The following is an 18,450-nucleotide window of genomic DNA, read 5'->3' on the forward strand; positions in this document are numbered from 1 at the left end:
ACCCGCCATTCAAGATAAGATTTGGGTGGGGACACAGCCAAACCATATCAAACACAGACAAGTAAACAGACACTTAATGATTTGTTCATTCAGCAGATATTTAACTAGACCCTAAACAAGTGCTCCAGTAGCAATGCAGAAGAGCTGCCATGGGAGTAACGGGCAATAAGTACCCAATTCTCCCTACAACTACATAGGAATTTACTAAAAGAACAGGGAAATATTGACCATGGAGGGGATATAATCACTACTGTTTATGCAAAGTTAGATAAAAGTGACAGAACAAATAGAGTTCTGGGAACTGCAAGTAGTTCAGAATGCTAGTAAATAAAGTGTTATAGGAATGAAGGAAAATGAAACTAGGCATATTCACAGGCAATATCAAGAAATTCGTATTTAAGGTACACAGTGGAGAACCACTGAAGGATTTTAAGTGGAAGAGGAGTCAAATCAGATGTGCAGTTTAGAAGATATGTTAGAGAGGAGTGAAATGGGAAATAGGTCAGTAAGAGCCTGTGGTAAAAGTCTCAGTAAGACATCATGAGGGCTTTAAACCAAGGCAATGACAATCTAAAGGAATTGGAGAAGCCAGACTTAAACGAAATTTCACAGGCAAATCTGAAGAATTTGGTGACAGAAAGCATATTGGAGAAGAGAGACAGAAAAGAATCTGTTCAGGTGTTGAGGCCATTCATTTGAATTGGGAATCTAGGATGGGGAGGAAAGACCTGGAGGGAGATAAGAAATATGGTAAAGCTAATATGTCTAAACAAGGAAACACTGCAAAAACAAAATTTATGAATTAAGACATAACTGTACCACAGGGTATATAGGTAAAAAGATGTATACATCTTTTTAAAATTTTTTAATTTGTAAAAATTTTTTCACCCCATGAGATCTAGACTAAGATGTATATACATCTTTATCTATCTATAGACAGACAGAGAAATACAGGGTTTTTGTTGTTTTTTTTCTCTCATTTATGAATTGGGTGTCTCCCACAATCAAGAAATACACCTCCTCCTTCATGTTTCTAGCTAATAGAAGTAAAACTTGTGGTTGTGGAGAAGTAATTTGGAAATTGACTCTCAAAAGGCATTTCTTGAATATCCAAAGAGACCTATGATTAATCTTCAATGAAGCATTTCAGTGTTTCCTAATTGATTTGTGAAGATAAGTAATAATTCCCATGGCTAAAATGTAAAAACATATGGAAAACCACAGAAGGCTATTTGAGAGTGATGAACTTCTGAGTTCCATATTTTAAGAGGGATACACCAGGATAGTTATTAGAGTATGCTTAGTGAAGGGCAAGCAAGATGGCAGAGAATGTGAAACCCGTTATATGGGAAACATGTATTTTTAGCTTGATAATTAGAAGACTTAAAGGAGTTACTACAATCATTTCCAAATATTTCGAGAGCTGTCATGTATTAACATTAAACTCTGTGGCTCCAGAAGGCAGAGCTTGGTCAATGGTACAAATGCAGAGTCGGATCTTGGGGTCAATAAAAATAATAATGTTCCAGCAGCTAGAGCAGTCAAATAATTGTATAATCACCTCAGATATAATTATTATAGATACCCATCACCAGAGATGTTCTTTTTTTTTTTTTGAGACGGAGTCTTGCTCTGTCGCCCGGGCTGGAGTGCAGTGGCCGGATCTCAGCTCACTGCAAGCTCCGCCTCCCGGGTTTACGCCATTCTCCTGCCTCAGCCTCCCGAGTAGCTGGGACTACAGGCGCCCGCCACCACGCCCGGCTAGTTTTTTGTATTTTTTAGTAGAGACGGGATTTCACCATGTTAGCCAGGATGGTCTCGATCTTCTGACCTCGTGATCCGCCCACCTCAGCCTCCCAAAGTGCTGGGATTACAGGCTTGAGCCACCGCGCCCGGCCTTACCAGAGATGTTTAAAGAGGAATGAGATAACCACAAGGTTAGAGTACTTGTAGAAAGAACACTTGTATCAGGTAAAATATATTGCCATTCTGAAATTCTATATTCCACAATTTTATGGAGTGACACCTTAGGACTGGATGTGGCCAAAATCTTCTACATGGCATAGTCCCTAGTTATAGGGGCATACAACTAATTGTTTAAGCTTAGCATTATTCATACTGATTTAAATACTATTTAGCCTTTGTCTAGCCCTGTCCTTGGTATATAATTCCTACAAATGGAACTGTGTATGCATCATACTTAAATTTATCAGTCAAGATTAGGTATTACGAGTTCCCCTTGGCCTTAACCCCTACTCTTATCAAAGAAACATGTTTAAAGATGAGGCTTATCTTCCACAGGACTTTAGGCATTAAAAAGTGATTTTTTATTTTGGCCGGGCGCGGTGGCTCATGCCTGTAATCCCAGTACCTTGGGAGGCAGAGGCGGATGGATCACCTGAGGCCAGGAGTTCGAGACCAGCCTGACCAATATGATAAAACCTCCTCTCTACTAAAATTACAAAAAAAAATTAGCTGGGTTTGGTGGCATGCACCTGTAGTCCCAGCTACTCAGGAGGCTGAGGCAAAAGAATTGCTTGAACCTGGGAGGCGGAGGTTGCAGTGAGATCACACCACTGCACTCCAGCCTGGACGACACAGCAAGAGTCCGTCTAAAAAAAAAAAAATTATTTTTACTCCTTCTCTTTCTGTTGATATAAGGCCCCTTTGTTACGAAGAATACAGGTGCAGGTGTGTTTCCCCACTCCCCTGCCCTTTAACTTTGTAACTGATTTTCCATATACTTTTAAGGTCATTTTCTCATGTCCATATTTCATTTCCCAATTGAAAGACTACATCAGGGAGGAGGCAGGTATTGGTTGGAAGTCAGAGTAGGGGAAATCTCTTCCAAAGACAAAGGAGAATAAGTAGAGTAAGCTACAGACATTAATATTATATTGTGGTGGTGGTAGAGTAATGATCAAGGGAATTGTAACCTCCTTGAGTACAGGAAACTATCCTGTATTTCTTTGAATTCTCCATAGCATAGTAATTGTTTATAGGATTAGTGTTCCTACTGAGGTAATTTTACAGTTAAAATTTTAATTTTTATCTTTAGGGCTAAAGACATTGCCCTCACAGAGTGAAATGATGGCAGAAATATCTAAAACTCAAGAGAAAATTGAAAAAAGGTAAGAAGATCTCCCAGGAAGATATACGGTTACATTTCTACTTATTTCTTAATAAGAGAAATATTGTACTATATTTAACTTCCTCATGTTAGCTTGAGGATTTAGATTCTATTATGAAGAAAAAAGGAAAAATAGTCTGTGACAATAGAATGGAGAAATAGCACTAGTAGTCTAAATATGGATAAGAAAGGAGAGAAAAGTTTTAGGTGTCTAAAATCCCATGTTTAATGCCTTAAAAAAGTCACATCGGAAAACACATTTGGAAATAAAATCAGAAGGCAGAAGGTGTATTATTTTTGTGAGGATTACTTGACGTGCTAGTAGACTTGCCAGAGGAAGGAAGAGTGACAGTGGATGAATGAGAGGCAGCTATGGGTGAATTACAAATCTGTAGGTAGATTTACAAGTCTGCAGTGGCCGCTTTGCTGGCTATGCTCATGTGACAGCATGCTCAAGTCACAGTGGCTCATGGTATGAAGAGTCCATGTGAGCTGGGAACATGGTAACAGCCAGCTGCTTAGTGTTTTGGTGAACACAGTCATTTAGCAGTCTGAATTTCACAACTTAAGCTCAATCGCTGGGTGTTTTTTATTTGGACAAAGTGAAAATTGATGGTAAGTCTCCAAATTTCTGTGGAAAACTGACAGACAATCGTTCCAGGCCTAAAGAGGTGGTTATCTTCAACTGATTATACTAGCATGACTTTCCTTCATGTAGGAGGAGAATAAAGTTTTTATTTAATTCCATTACCACTTCCAGGCGCTCTCCTATTTTCCTCCTTCCTTTCACTGCCAAACTTCTGCACTAAATTTTCTTTTTTTTTTTTGAGGCGGAGTCTCGCTCTGTCGCCCAGGCTGGAGTGCAGTGGCGCGATCTCGGCTCACTGCAAGCTCTGCCTCCCGGGTTCCCGCCATTCTCCTGCCTCAGCCTCCCGAGTAGCTGGGACTACAGGTGCCGCCACCACGCCCGGCTAATTTTTTTGTATTTTTAGTAGAGACGGGGTTTCATTGTGTTAGCCAGGATGGTCTCGATCTCCTGACCTCGTGATCCGCCCGTCTCGGCCTCCCAAAGTGCTGGGATTACAGGCTTGAGCCACCGCGCCCGGCCTGCACTAAATTTTCTAAATTCTCACCTTTTGCTCCCTCCTAAGCCTTCTGCATTGTTAACTTCCATCCTTACTCCTTAAACTGCCCTTTTTATTTTTATTTATTTATTTATTTATTTATTTATTTATTTATTGAGACGGAGCCTCACTCTGTTACCCAGGCTGGAGTCAGTGGCACGATCTTGGCTCACTGCAACCTCTGCCTCTTGGATTCAAGCGATTCTCCTGCCTCAGCCTCCTAAGTAGCTGGGACTACAGGTGCACACCACCAAACCCAGCTAATTTTTGTATTTTTAGTAGAGACAGGTTTCTCCATGTTGACCAGGCTGGTCTCAAACTCCTGACCTCATGATCCACCCGCCTCAGCCTCCCTAAGTGCTGGCATTACAGGCGGAAGCCACCGGACCGGTCGGAAACTGCTCTCTTAAAGGTCACCTGTGACCAGCTTCATTTTCCTTCTTCTCACTACTGAGTTTGGTGCTTTTAAACATTTCTTCCTTCTTGGAGTGCTTTCTTTTCTGGCTCTAAAGTATCTTATTTTAACTTTCCTCCTCTCTTTCCTTTGACTTATTTTTGTCTAACCACCTTCTGACCCTGAGTAGTCAGTAACCCAAGGATATAATATAACCTTTATTAAAGGCTATGTATATACATTGTTTTATATGAGTTTATTTAATCTGCATAATTAAAGTAGAAAATAGTGAACCTCTTTTGTGAAACTTTCATGAATACTTTAGCTTTTTTTTTTTTTTTTTTTTTTGAGATGGGGTCTCACTCTGTTACCTAGGCTGGAGTGAAGTGGTGTGATCTTGGCTCACTGCAACCTCCACTTCCTGGGGTCAAACAATTCTCCTGCCTCAGCCTCCCAAGTAGCTGGGACTGCAGGCGCGCTAACAATGCCCGGCTAATTTTTGTGTTTTCTGTAGAGATGGGGTTTCGCCATGTTGCCCAGGCTGATCTCGAACTCCTGAGCTCAAAGTGATCTGCCTGCCTCAGCCTCCCAAACTGCTAGGATTACAGGCATGAAACACCACGCCCAACCTCATGAATAGTATAGATCTTGACCTACTATTATAGGATAAATAAATGTATGCCTACAAACCCTTAAGCCAACATATGGTTCATAACGGAAAGCTCTCAAATTTTTTACAGTTTTACCTTTTTCTCTCCTAAACTTAGTCCCATTTCAATAAATTCCTACTTGACCCTCTATCAGGTCCTCTGAAATTCCATCTCACCAGTTCTACCTCAAATTTATTTTCTATCATTTTTTTCCTGTCCCTATCCCTGGATTCTTCAATCTCAACTGGCTTGATTTGGCTTTTCTCTTCTTCTCTGTCCTACAGTTCTTTCTTTTCATTACAGAAAGTAAAAAGTGAAAGTCACTCATTAGCTCACCAAATCCCACTCCACCACACAGATATCACTGTTAATCAAACACATTTTCCCCCTAAAAAGTTGTTTTAAGTCTTTAAATCTGTACTTGGTGTAATCATTCCATTTGTCTCCATTTGGAGGGCTACTTCCTCTTGTGGAGTAAGTCACTCTCCCTCATCCTTTCAGGATTCCAAATTAGCATTGGCCCTGGGAAGTCCTGCCCTGTGGACCTTGTCACCATTCCCTCATAAAATAATTGAGGATGCCATACTTGAGAATTTTTGTAATGGGTTTTCTCTTTCTCCTAACATCAGAGTCCTTTGTATCTGAATGTGCTATACCTGGCCCTCATCTTATCTGTATCTTTCACATCCTTCAAGAACCTAATGATTACAGCTCTTTTAACTATCCCCTCTCCACATTCCTATTTAGCAGTCTGAAACCACTCAGAAGTCTCTGCTTCATGTTTATCTCTTTTATCTCCTTTTGTAGATCCTAAGATCCTTAAGGACAGTGACAAATGTTTTATCTTTCTTCTCTATATTCCACAGCTCCTAGTCCGATATTAAGCCAATAGCAGGCACTCAGAAGGCTGTAATTGATTGACTGACTGATTGAATTATTGCTAGGCCACGGTTTCTGTCTTTTCTACTTTAGGTATGTGGAGAGCCAACGCCATACCATTCAGGGAGACTACATAGATACCATGGAAGAGCTTGCTGATTTGGTGGGGGTCAGGCCCAATCTGCTGTCTCTGGCCTTCACTGACCCCAAGCTGGCATTACACTTATTACTGGGACCCTGCACCCCAATCCACTATCGTCTACAGGGCCCTGGAAAGTGGGATGGGGCCCGAAAAGCTATCCTCACCACAGATGATCGCATCAGGAAGCCTCTGATGACAAGAGTAGTTGAAAGGAGTAGTTCTATGACTTCAACAATGACAATGGGCAAGTTTATGCTAGCTCTTGCCTTCTTTGCTATAATTATAGCTTATTTCTAGTTATCCTATTATCACTGCCCTGTTTTTCATTGGGCAGCTTATCTACAGATGCCTTCAGAATCTGACAAGATTGACTCTCAGTTTCATATTGCCCAGAAATCTACTTTAATGTCTCTTTCAAAAGCATTAATTCACTTTCCTTTTTCCTACAATGAAACCTGTTTTTCATTTGTAGTAACTCATCTCCCTTCCACTCGTGATCCATCACTCTTCCTTGTGGTAATCCCTAGACTGTGAGCTCAGGTACCTTTTAGTCATCTTTGTATGTCTTTAGCAGAGTTCTTGACATGTGGTAGATGCTTCATAAATGTTTGTTGTTTATCAAATTTTATGGTAGGGAGAGTAAGTCAGCATCTGTGTAAAATTGCTTACTCCACGTAACTCTTCTTCTGATAGGATTTGATTTTCTATTAGAAGCTCAATTTTTTTTTCATATTATAACTAAATGTTTCCTGAGAGATAAGAGAAATAATGTTCTTACAATAGTTGTATGTTTCTAAGATAAGACATAGATGCTTAAGACATTTTGTTTCACTTGCTGTTCACTAGTGTACTTGATACATGGTCATTTTTAGCCCTTTTCCTTAGGGACCATGTCTTTATTTTCTCAATAAAGAAATTACTTTCAACTTTCTAGGCTCACAGTCATTCAGATAATCTACCATCTGCCAATGAGATCAACTTGGTTGAGAATTTGGGGATTTTAAATTAGCTGTCCTACCTTCTTAAATCTCTTTGTTCCCATATTAGGATCCAACACAACTTTATCTTAGGAAATATGATAAGTAGCTTCCAACTGTTGTAGTGTGGTCTACAAATGTGATTTGATTCATCTTCCCCCACTCTAATTTTCTCCCCTTTTCTCCTCCCTTACATGGAGTCTAAGTAATAAGTATTTGAACAAGTCATTTATGTATTAAATTAGAATTGATATTAACTAAATGTACGAACATTCTGCTTATACCAGTTTTTCTCATGTCATAAAGTGTAGTTCTGAAAAACAGAGCAAATGAAATGCAAAGCAGGGACTTACGTTTACATCCCAGTGCCACTGATGATTCTGTTTTCTCATCTGTGGAAGTTTCACTGTTCTTGTTTCATGGAGAAATTCACTAAGTGTCAGCTGTCAGGCACATTGAACTCAGGTGATGTTCATAAATAGCTCTTGTACAATATGTTTGTATTTGGATTGCTGCTTATTACTTAACAACAGGATAAATCTGAACAATGGAAAAGAACAACATTAGAGATTATTGTCTTTCCAAATACAAACACATGTAAGAGAACCAGAAATGTGAGAACTACAACGTCTTCTTGTTTAAGCATTTAGACAATTGCCTACCCTTTCACTGAATTTACCTGTGGAATGCCTTTTGAGAGTTAGAACTGAGAATTGGTATTACTTTTCAGGTCTTTTGCTTTCCATAATCCTTGTGATACTGGAGATTTATCATCTATTAAAATGGACCGGCCGGGCGCGGTGGCTCAAGCCTGTAATCCCAGCACTTTGGGAGGCCGAGACGGGCGGATCACGAGGTCGGGAGATCGAGACCATCCTGGTTAACACGGTGAAACCCCGTCTCTACTAAAAAAATACAAAAAACTAGCCGGGCGAGGTGGCGGGCGCCTGTAGTCCCAGCTACTCGGGAGGCTGAGGCAGGAGAATGGCGTGAACCCGGGAGGCGGAGCTTGCAGTGAGCTGAGATTCGGCCACTGCACTCCAGCCTGGGTGACAGAGCGAGACTCCGTCTCAAAAAAAAAAAAAAAAAAAATGGACCTAGTATTTTTAAATCTGCAGATCAAAAGCAAATTGAATGTCTCTTGCTTCCTTTTAATTTCTTTTAACATATAAATTTGTTTCTCTTTTAGCATATAAATTTGTTGAATTAACAGCCCTTTCATAATATAATTCCTAGTTATCGGCAATAAGTACACCGGTTTCTTTTTAAAATTAGGAGTATGTAATTCTAAATTAATTGATTCTCTCATTGTACATATTATATGTAAGGTTATAAAAAAAATCATTGGTCAATGATTTTTTAGCTCAACCGAGCTAAAAGTAAGATGTGAACAGGAAATTGAACTAAAAACAACTTAAGATACAAAGCTCTTGTTACTGATAATGTCTAATAATATTCATCAATTTACTATATCTTGCTCTTACATTAAAATGTTCTATCATTTTCCTAATTATTTTAAAGCCGATTACATATATATATATATATATATATTCTTGTAGTGCCAGAAAATAAGGAAGTGCTCAAAAAGCAAACTCAATGGCATATGTCAAAGGGACACAAGAGCCATCTCAAAGTGGTCCCAATGGCCAAAGCTAGAATAATTTGAGCAATAAAATAACCTAGTATTGAATTATAACATAAAATATGAAAAATGCCCATGAGTTCATGCTGATATAAATAAATGATTGAATAAATTAATAAATGGGGTAGAATAGATGAATCTCCCATGAAGAAGAATTCCAAATAACTTATGAACTCTGCCCTCAAGGATATGGAGCAGAACTTCCTACTTCTCCAGTGTGAGCTGAATAGTGACTTCCTTCCAAAAATTACGTATGAAAAGGGGGAAAATAACTTTATAGTGGAGAAATCTGATAAACACTATCTCAGTTAGGTGATCAAGATTAACACTAACAGTAATAAGTCACATTGATAGTATGTACCTTTGAGATGAAGTGATAAGAAGGCCACTTTACCTCTCTGTGATATTCCTCCCAAAAACCATAATCCAGTCTAACCATGAGAAAAATATCAGACAAACCCAAGTTGAAGAATATTCTACAAATACCTGACTACCTCAAAACCATCAAGATCATCAACAAAGAAAGTCTGAGAAATTGTCCCAGAATAAAGGGGCCTAAGGGGACATGACATCTAAATGTAATGTAGTATCCTGGATGGGCTCCTGCAACAGAAAAAGAACTTTAAGTAAAAATTAAGGGAATATTAATAAAGTATGCATTTTGGTTAATAATGTATCAATATTGGTTTATTAGTTGTGACAAGTGTACCACAGGAATGTAAAATGTCAACAATAAAGGAAATTGGATGTGGGGTATATGAGAATGCTGTACTATTTTTGCAACTTTTCTTAAATCTAAAACTCATATAAAATTAAAAAATAAAAAGAAGAAATGTGGAGTTATTATTATTATTTTTTGGCTCAGGATTTGACCCAGAGCTATGGTCTGGCAGAATTTTCTCAGAGGAGGAAAACTGGCTAGTATCAGTCATTCAAATTACTATGTTTTTCTATGATTTCTCCATAAATTAAGTTGTTTTAATAATGCATAAGATAACTTAATGCAGCAGTTTTGCTTCCTTTGCTGAGTAAGTATGGACTATAATTATAGAGAATGTAAAATGGTGATATAAAGTCAAAATATACAACTTCTTAAAATCACTTAGATATGTTCTTTCTTGAAGCTGCGCACATTAAGCCAGCAGACCCCACTAGCAAATTTATGGTATGTTGATGTCATGTACATTCATAAATAAGATTATTTTACTTAATACTGGGCCCGTTAGTTTTGTTAGGAATAATACAGCATTTAAACAACCTCCAGACTGCCTAATGGAATTTCTCAGAGCGCCAAGTTTTTCCATGCTTTTATACACATTCTTGTGCTGTACTTTCCTCTTGATAAATTCTTCACTGGCCCAGCTGGCTAACACCTATACCATTGTCCAGATTCAGGTCATCTGTTATCTCTTCAGGGAATATCTTTCTGACCCTCAGTATGAAATAGGTCACCTTCCTCTATGGTGTCCTTCTCAATTACATTTTATGAATAGCCTTATCATACTATATAACAATAGTTGGTTCTCTCACCTGTTTCCTCCTTGAACTAGTAAACTACTTGATGGAATACATTTTGTACTTAATCTGTGTGTTCCTAGTGCCTGATGTAGTGGCTGGAACATAGTAAGACCTCAGTAAGTTAAGAATTAATTAGTTAAATGAATACATTCAATATGGGAGGTAGATGACTTTTGAAGGATTAAATCAAACGGTGAATAATTTTAAAAAGTGATGAAGGAGATTAAAGGGTGATTAACATTTTGAAATGTCTGCAGGACAAGCATGCTCTTCCAAAACATATTCTGAGTCATTGATCTAAATCAGTTTGTTATCTTTAATGTTCAGTTGTGGTTTAAAACAAAAGTGTTATGTCCTTGTCTATAATTCATTTCCTCAATCAAACACAAGACATAAAAAGCCAAGATCTTAGTACAAGAAAGAAGGTAGGGTATATATATGTCATCCTTGACCCTCATGCTGCCCTAATTTCACTGCTGTTCTGTGGGGAAAAGAGAGAGAGAGATCAGCCTGTTACTGTGTCTATATAGAAAGAAGTAGACATAAGAGACTCCATTTTGTTCTGTATTTGAGATGCTGTTAATCTGTGACCCTACCCCCAACCTTGTCCTTGCAAGAGACATGTGCTGTGGTGACTCAAGGCTTAATGGATTTTGGGCTGTGCAGGATGTGCTTTGTTAAACAAGTGCCTGAAGGCAGCTTGCTGGTTAAAAGTCATCACCATTCTCTTAATCTCAAGTACCCAGGGACATGTACACGGCCAAAGGTCGCAGGGACCTCTGCCTAGGAAAGCTAGGTATTGTCAAAGGTTTCTCCCCATGTGATAGTCTAAAATAGGGCCTCGTGGGAAGAGAAGGACCTGATTGTCCCCCAGCCCGACACCCATGAAGGGTCTGTGCTGAGGAGGACTAGTACAACAGGAAAGAAGGCCTTTTGGCAGTTGTTGGCAGTTAAGATAGAGAAAAGCATCTGTCTCCTGCCCGTCCCTGGGCAATGGAACATCTCGGTGTGAGACCCGATTGTATGCTCTGTTTACTGAGATAGGAGAAAACCGCCTTACGGCAAAAGGTGGGACTTGCTGGAGCAATGCTTCTAAAAGGTTTATGGAGATGTCTGCATATGCATATCAAGGCACAGCATTTTCCTTTGAACTTATTCATGTCACAGAGATCTTTATCCATATGTCTTACTGCTGATTTTCTCCCTACAATGATCCTATTGTCCTGCCACTCCCTTATCTTTAAGATGGTAAAGAAAGGGAACTCAGAGACCGGTGCCAGCGTGGGTCCTCTGTATGCTGAGTGCCGGTCCCCTGGGCCCACTTTTTCTTTCTCAATACTTTGTCTCTGTGTCTCATTTCTTTTCTCAAGTCTCTCGTTCCACCTAACGAGAAATGCCCACGGGTGTGGAGGGGCAGGACACCCCTTCACTGTTCTGCCTTGCTTTCCCAAATTCCCCAGCTCCTTTGAAGCACCCATAACTTCTGATTGAAGTTATTTACAGAATTGTTGACTCCCCTTCATTCAGTAAAGATTTTAGCACCAAGCGCTCTGCCTCTCCATAATATAAAACTACTCCTTAACACTGAGGTAGGTAATACTTTCACCAATCCAATGTCTTAGGATTAGCTTCAGTTACATTTAACAGAAAAACCCCAAATAACAATAACTTAAATAAGATTTAAGTTTATTTTCCTTTTATATTAAAAAAGTCTGGAAGTAGATAGTCCTGAGATGATATAACAGTTCTTCAGCTTCTCTTTCTGCTCCACTATCTTCAGCATGTACCTTATACTTCATGGTCCAACATGGCCACTGTAGCTATAGCCATTATATGGACATTCTACACAGAAGGAAGGAGAAATGTAACAAGGGCACGCCCCTTTTCTTTTAAGGAGACTTTACAAAAGTTCCACATAACATTTTCACTTAGTCTTATTGGAAGAACTTAGTTACATATCTAGCTACTGGGGAGGCTACAAAACGTGTCTTTATACAGAGAGGCAATATGCTCAGGAAAAAAATCAAGGCTCTGTTATTAAGGAGGAAGAGAGAATAAATGTTGAGGTAGATCTCTAACACTCTCTGCTATCTGGCCCTTTAGTTATGTGATCTTCTTACTCTAGTGATTTTATAATCTACCTCATCTCAACTACCTATACCCACATGGACATATCTAAGACATTGTCATGAATAACTGCAACACCACTAAAGTCTCAATTTCAAGCATCCCGCTCTCTAAAACTCCTGCCTTTTCAGTTCATTCACTCTGGTACTCCAACTCCAGCAGTTCTTTGACTCCACTGAGCTGCCCATCAACCTGCTGTCTTCATTTCCCAGCCCACCTCATTTAAAATGCACGGTCCAACATTATAATCACACCCTACCATGCACTCTCAATTCCTTTGTTGCTCTCCTCCATACTTGCTTAGCTAAAAACTTCATCTTTGGTTACATGCCTGCATCAAAGCAGCTAAACATGACAAGAGAAAAATACCAGTATGGTGACTTGCCTTATCTTAAATTCATAACCACTGAACATAGGTAGGCCTTCAGTGCTACTGCCAATCACACTTCATTTTTCTAGACAATTCTCTGTCCCACCCTTCTAGTTGATTATTGCATATCTCCTATCTCCTCAAACCTCAAATATGTTGTCTCCTTTCCTCACAGTCAGCTGATCATCTTACTTCTTTTTTTCCTCTAGGAAAATGGAAACAATCAAAAGACTTTCACATATCTTCACTCTGTGATGAGGCTTTCAGTGGGGGCTAGTCACATAGGCACTGTTTGCTTAGCACATACCAGAATTCCAGGCTGCCAGAAGAAAAGCAAGTGTTCAGCATAAATCACATTGTTTGTACAAACAGTTTAGAAAAAGTGAGCCACTCTTATCAGTTAAGGTGGTAAGAAACCTCCCAAAATCCAACTTCCCAGATCCCACCCATGGGCCAAACTTACAAGCTAAGCAGTTGAAAGAAATCAGGCACATTCCTCAGCCCCGGGCTCAACACAAACAGGCCCAGTACAAACACATCCCACCATATATCTCTCAACTTCCTGAGCCCAGTACAAACACATCCCACCATGTATCTCTCAACTTCCTGAGCCCAGTACAAACACATCCCACCATATATCTCTCAACTTCCTGAGCCCAGTACAAACACCACCTGGAAAATCCCCGATAAGGACACAGCCGTTTGTGATTTTACTGAAAGCACGGGAACCAATAGAAAAACTACTAAATGTATAACTTAAAATGTAAACCAATTGTAATGCTGTAACCAAAAGAATTCCCTTGTACCTCTGTAACTTTACGTAACCTATTTACATCGGGCTATAAAAAGCAAGCACTCGCATTGTTCGGGGCCCTCTTGTATGCTGTAGAATGGAGGGACCAAGTTCGAACTTGCAGTAAAAGATCCTTGCCGCTTGGCTTTGACTCTGGACTCTGGTGGTCTTCTTTGGGGAACAAACGGTCTGGGTATAACACAGTCACAAGCATGCAGTTGTGCTCTAATTCCCTGAGGGGGCAGTAGCTACACAAATTATTTGGAATTCTGTGTGAGAGATTTGTTCCCCCACATCCTAGTTGCTTTTAATTGTTTATTTTTTAGGTATGGGAAGTATTATTATGGTTCTAAGAGTCAGCTAACTCCTTTCTGCACAATGCCTTTTACTCGGGATCTTGAATACTGGTCTCTAGACTCTTGCCTAGCCCGCATTTCTCAAAATGTGGTCCTTGAGGCAGAAAATCAGCCTTGCACTTGATAAAAGTCCTCAGGCCCCACTCCAGACTTACAGAATCAGAAACTCTGGGCACAAAGACCAGCAATCTGTATATTTGACCCTCTAGGTAATTTTGATGTATGGTAAAAGTTTCAGAACCACTGATTTCGTCAAAAGGAGAGGTGAACCCGTATCTGTTCTGTCAGGCCTCTCACTGATCCTTAGGCCTTTATTGTACTCTATTAATAATCTGCTAGTACCAATAGCTTCTGACTTGTGGAAATTGGGTGGGTAGGGGTAGAAATGGCATGGAGCTGGGGTGTGTTCAAACTGGCATCTTCCTTTCTCTGAGAATTTTAAATAAACTTATTTTAAGGCTCTTTTCAGGCCGGACATGGTGGCTCATGCCTGTAGTCCCAGCACTTTGGGAGGCCAAGGCGGGTGGATCACGAGGTCAAGAGATCGAGACCATCCTGGCCAGAATGGTGAAACCCCATCTCTACTAAAAAGTACAAAGATTGACTGGGCGTTTTGGCATGCAACTGTGGTCCCAGCTACTTGGGAGGCTGAGGCAGGAGAACTGCTTGAACCCGGGAGGTGGAAGTTGCAGTGAGCCAAGTTCACGCCACTGCACTCCAGCCTGGCAACAGAGCAAGACTCCATCTCAAACAAAACAAAAAAACAAAAACAAAAACCAACCAAACAAAAAAAAGCTCTTTTCAGAGTCTTTTCTGTCTATATTCAAATGCACATTCTCTCATTTGAAGACTCTTCTGACTATAGAACATGACACCGGACTTCCTCACTGGTATAATTCCTATTTTATACTAATAAAAAAAATATTTTTATTACGTTAGTGATTTTTAAGACTTTTTATTTAGAAATGATTTCAGTCTTCCACAAAAGTTACAAAAATAATAGAGTTCTTATATATTCCTTACCAGGCTCCCTAAAGAGAATATTTCATACAACATTATGACAATTATCAAAATAAAAAAATGAACACTGATATTATACTATTAAGTAAATCATGGACTGCATGCCTATTTTACCACTTTTCTACTAATTTAGTTTTTGTGTTCCAGGATCAGATTCAGGGTCCCATTTTGCATTTAGTTGTTAAGTCTCCTTAGTGTCCTCTAATCTTTGTCAGTTCCTCAGTCTTTTGTTGTCATTCGGGACTTAGGCACTTAAAAAAAAAGGAAGTTTCATACTCAAGTTGGATTTAGTTTAACCTAATGTTCTTTTTCCGTCCTGGGATTCCAATCCAGGATACCACATTACATTTAGTCATCACCAGGCTCTTCTAGACTGTGACAGTTTCTTATACTTTGCTTGTTTTCGGTGGCCTTGATAGTTCTGAAGAGTACTGGTTAAGTATTTTGTACTTAATTTGAGATTGTCTGATATTTCTTCATGATTAGGCTGGGGCAATGAGTTTCAGGGAGGAAACAGAGATCAAAGATCAAATGCTATTCTCATCATATCATATCAAGGTTACATGCCACTAATGACATTGCTAGAGATGTCAGCCTTGATGAGCTGGTTGAGGTAGTGTTCTTCCTCCTTTCCATACTGTGCTCTTTGAAAAAAATTTACTAAGCTCGACTTACGCTTATGGGGTAGAGAATTATGTTCCATCTTCTCAAGGGTAGAGAACATAAATTTTTGGAATTTTTCAATATGAGAATTATCTCCCAATTATTTGTTTCTTCAATCATTTACTTGTATCAGTATGAACTCATGGATCTTATTTTATAATTTGGGTTATAATCCAATGCTAAATTACTTATTTTTTGTATTATTCTAGCTTTAGCCATTGGGAACTCTTTTAGTTGGCTCCAATGTCACTTTGATATACCATCAGTTTTTTTTTTTTTTTTTGGAGACGGAGTCTCGCTCTGTCGCCCAGGCTGGAGTGCAGTGGCCGGATCTCAGCTCACTGCAAGCTCCGCCTCCCGGGTCTACGCCATTCTCCTGCCTCAGCCTCCTGAGTAGCTGGGACTACAGGCGCCCGCCACCTCGCCCGGCTAGTTTTTTTTTTGTATTTTTTAGTAGAGACGGGGTTTCACTGTGTTAGCCAGGATGGTCTCGATCTCCTGACCTCGTGATCCGCCCGTCTTGGCCTCCCAAAGTGCTGGGATTACAGGCTTGAGCCACCGTGCCCGGCCTACCATCAGTTTTTTGTGTCTTTTTAAAGCACTTGTTTACTTTCTGACACTATAAGATGTTTCAGACTCATCTTGTATATCCCCTGCCCCAGTCCTAGAATTAGGCATTTCTCTCAAGGGTTCTGGTTCCTTTTGTTGGAGAACAGTATTAGAAACCAAGAACTGTATGCTGGGTGTGCTCCTTGCTTCTGCTTGTCATTGCTTCTAGGCCTTTGGAGGACAGAACTTGGAAATATATGTGTGTATAGTAATGTATTACACATGAATCCACATGTATTTTTAAGTATTTCAATATTTACTGATCTGTATCTATATTAAGCTAAACATTTCATATTGATGTCTCCTACCCTAACCCAGGATTTAATGATCACATGCGTAATCCTCTCATTTTACAGATGAGAAAATTTATGGCTAGAAAGATAAAAGTACTTGTCCTACATCAAATAATTTTAAAGTTGGCAGCCTCTTTGCACCAAATTAATACTCATATGGTGATGATATATACATAGTAGATACATAGTTAATGAAGATGCTAATTGAGTTACTAATTATTCCAATAATGTATGTCTATAATTTTAGAGGAAATTTCCAGTGAATATTTAGTCACAGTATCACTATAAACCATATCTATCTAGAGTTGTAGTAGTTTCCTTAGAGATTTCAAGAGGGTGTGCGCCTCTAGAGCAGGGGTGGCTCAGCAAAAGCTCAACAAGTATTGGGGCCCTCAATCAAGGTTTGTTGAAATAAATGGACTATACTTATCACTTCAAGAAATACTGGCTAAATATTTAACCTGCACCTCATTTATAAAATGGAGTATCATTGATCATATCTCTTCTGCTAACCCTCATAGGGTGGTTCTGAGGATCACATGATAGAATTTACATGCAAATCCTTTGGAATCGGAAAGGAAAAAGTATGATACTATTTGGGGAAAATTCTGTACCTTTGAATTGGGTCTATCTTCCTTTAGGTGAGCAGAATCACTACTATTTCTCTGCCTGTATAAAAACTATAAAAAGATTAAAATCAATGGTATTTGTTTTAAAAATAATTAGTTTACCCAATGGTTGAGAAGTCTCTTGTGTATAAACTCGTATCTTTTGCTAACGCTGATTTTAGTAATAGTTTTTTAAATTTAGGCATAGTTTTCATACAATAAAAACTTACTTTTTTATTGTACAGTTTGGTGAGTATAAATAACTCCACTATAATCAAGATCTAGACCTGTTCCATAACTCCCCTTCAAAATTTCTTCATGCCATATTGTAGTCAATCACTCCCCACCCCCATCCCCAAGTCCTGGCAAACACTGATCTGTTTTCTGACTATATAGTCTTCCTTTTTCCAGAATGTCATATAAGTGGAGCCTGGCTTCTTTTACTTTCCATAATGCATTTGAGATTCATCAATATTATTGTATGTATTGAGTTATACCTTTTTATTACTCAGTAGTATTCCATTTATAGCTATGCTACATTTTAATTATTGATTCACCAGATGTATTAGCCTATTTTCACCCTGCTATAAAGACATACCTGAGACTAGGTAATTTATAAAGAAAAGACGTTTAATTGACTTATAGTTCTGCATGGCTGGAGAGGCCTTCGGAAACTTAGTTATGGTAGAAGGGGAAGCAAGCTCGTCTTATGTGGCAGCAGGTGGGAGTCAGTGAGTGTGTGTGAATGAAGGAGGAACTGCCAAACACTTTTAAAACCATCAGCTCTGGTGAGAATTCATGCACTATTCCAAGAACAGCATGGGGAAAACCGCCCCCATGCTCCAATCACTTCCCTCCCTTGACATGTGGAGGTTATAGGTCCCTCCTGCAACACATGGGGATTACAATTTGAGATGAGATTTGGGTGGGGACACAGAACCAAACCATATCACCAGGTGAAGGACATTAATGTTTTTTTTTTTTCCATTTTAGGGTTTGTGTTTTTCTATTATATGAATAAAGACATATATGTGCTTACAGGTTTTGTGTAAACTTGTTTTTATATCACTTGGATAAATATCCAGGAGTGGGAATTACTATGCTACATGATTAAGTAAATGCTTAACTTTAAAAAAAAGACCAGATTGTTTTTTG

At 39.1% G+C, this 18,450-nt stretch overlaps 1 protein-coding gene across 10 annotated transcripts in view; it reads left to right on the top strand.

The window, feature by feature from the left end:
* FMO5 (flavin containing dimethylaniline monoxygenase 5) overlaps nucleotides 1-14,896 on the top strand; it is a 39,695-nt gene extending 24,799 nt beyond the window's left edge. For 8 of the 10 annotated variants that reach the window (XR_013398882.1, XR_013398885.1, XR_013398880.1 and 5 more), the window contains 2 exons: nucleotides 3,059-3,131; nucleotides 6,271-7,245. Coding sequence is in view for 7 of the 10 variants with exons in the window: in XM_015149715.3 (XP_015005201.2) it covers nucleotides 3,059-3,131; nucleotides 6,271-6,616 (419 nt within the window). In the remaining 3 variants the exon portion in view is untranslated. Of the gene's footprint in view, nucleotides 1-3,058; nucleotides 3,132-6,270; nucleotides 7,246-14,560 lie in introns of those variants that run through there. The other 2 variants (XM_077949310.1, XM_077949318.1) reach the window with 1 other exon arrangement.
* The last annotated feature ends 3,554 nt before the right edge of the window (nucleotides 14,897-18,450 follow it).

Source organism: Macaca mulatta, chromosome 1 (assembly GCF_049350105.2).
Source record: "Macaca mulatta isolate MMU2019108-1 chromosome 1, T2T-MMU8v2.0, whole genome shotgun sequence".
Taxonomy (NCBI): domain Eukaryota; kingdom Metazoa; phylum Chordata; class Mammalia; order Primates; family Cercopithecidae; genus Macaca; species Macaca mulatta.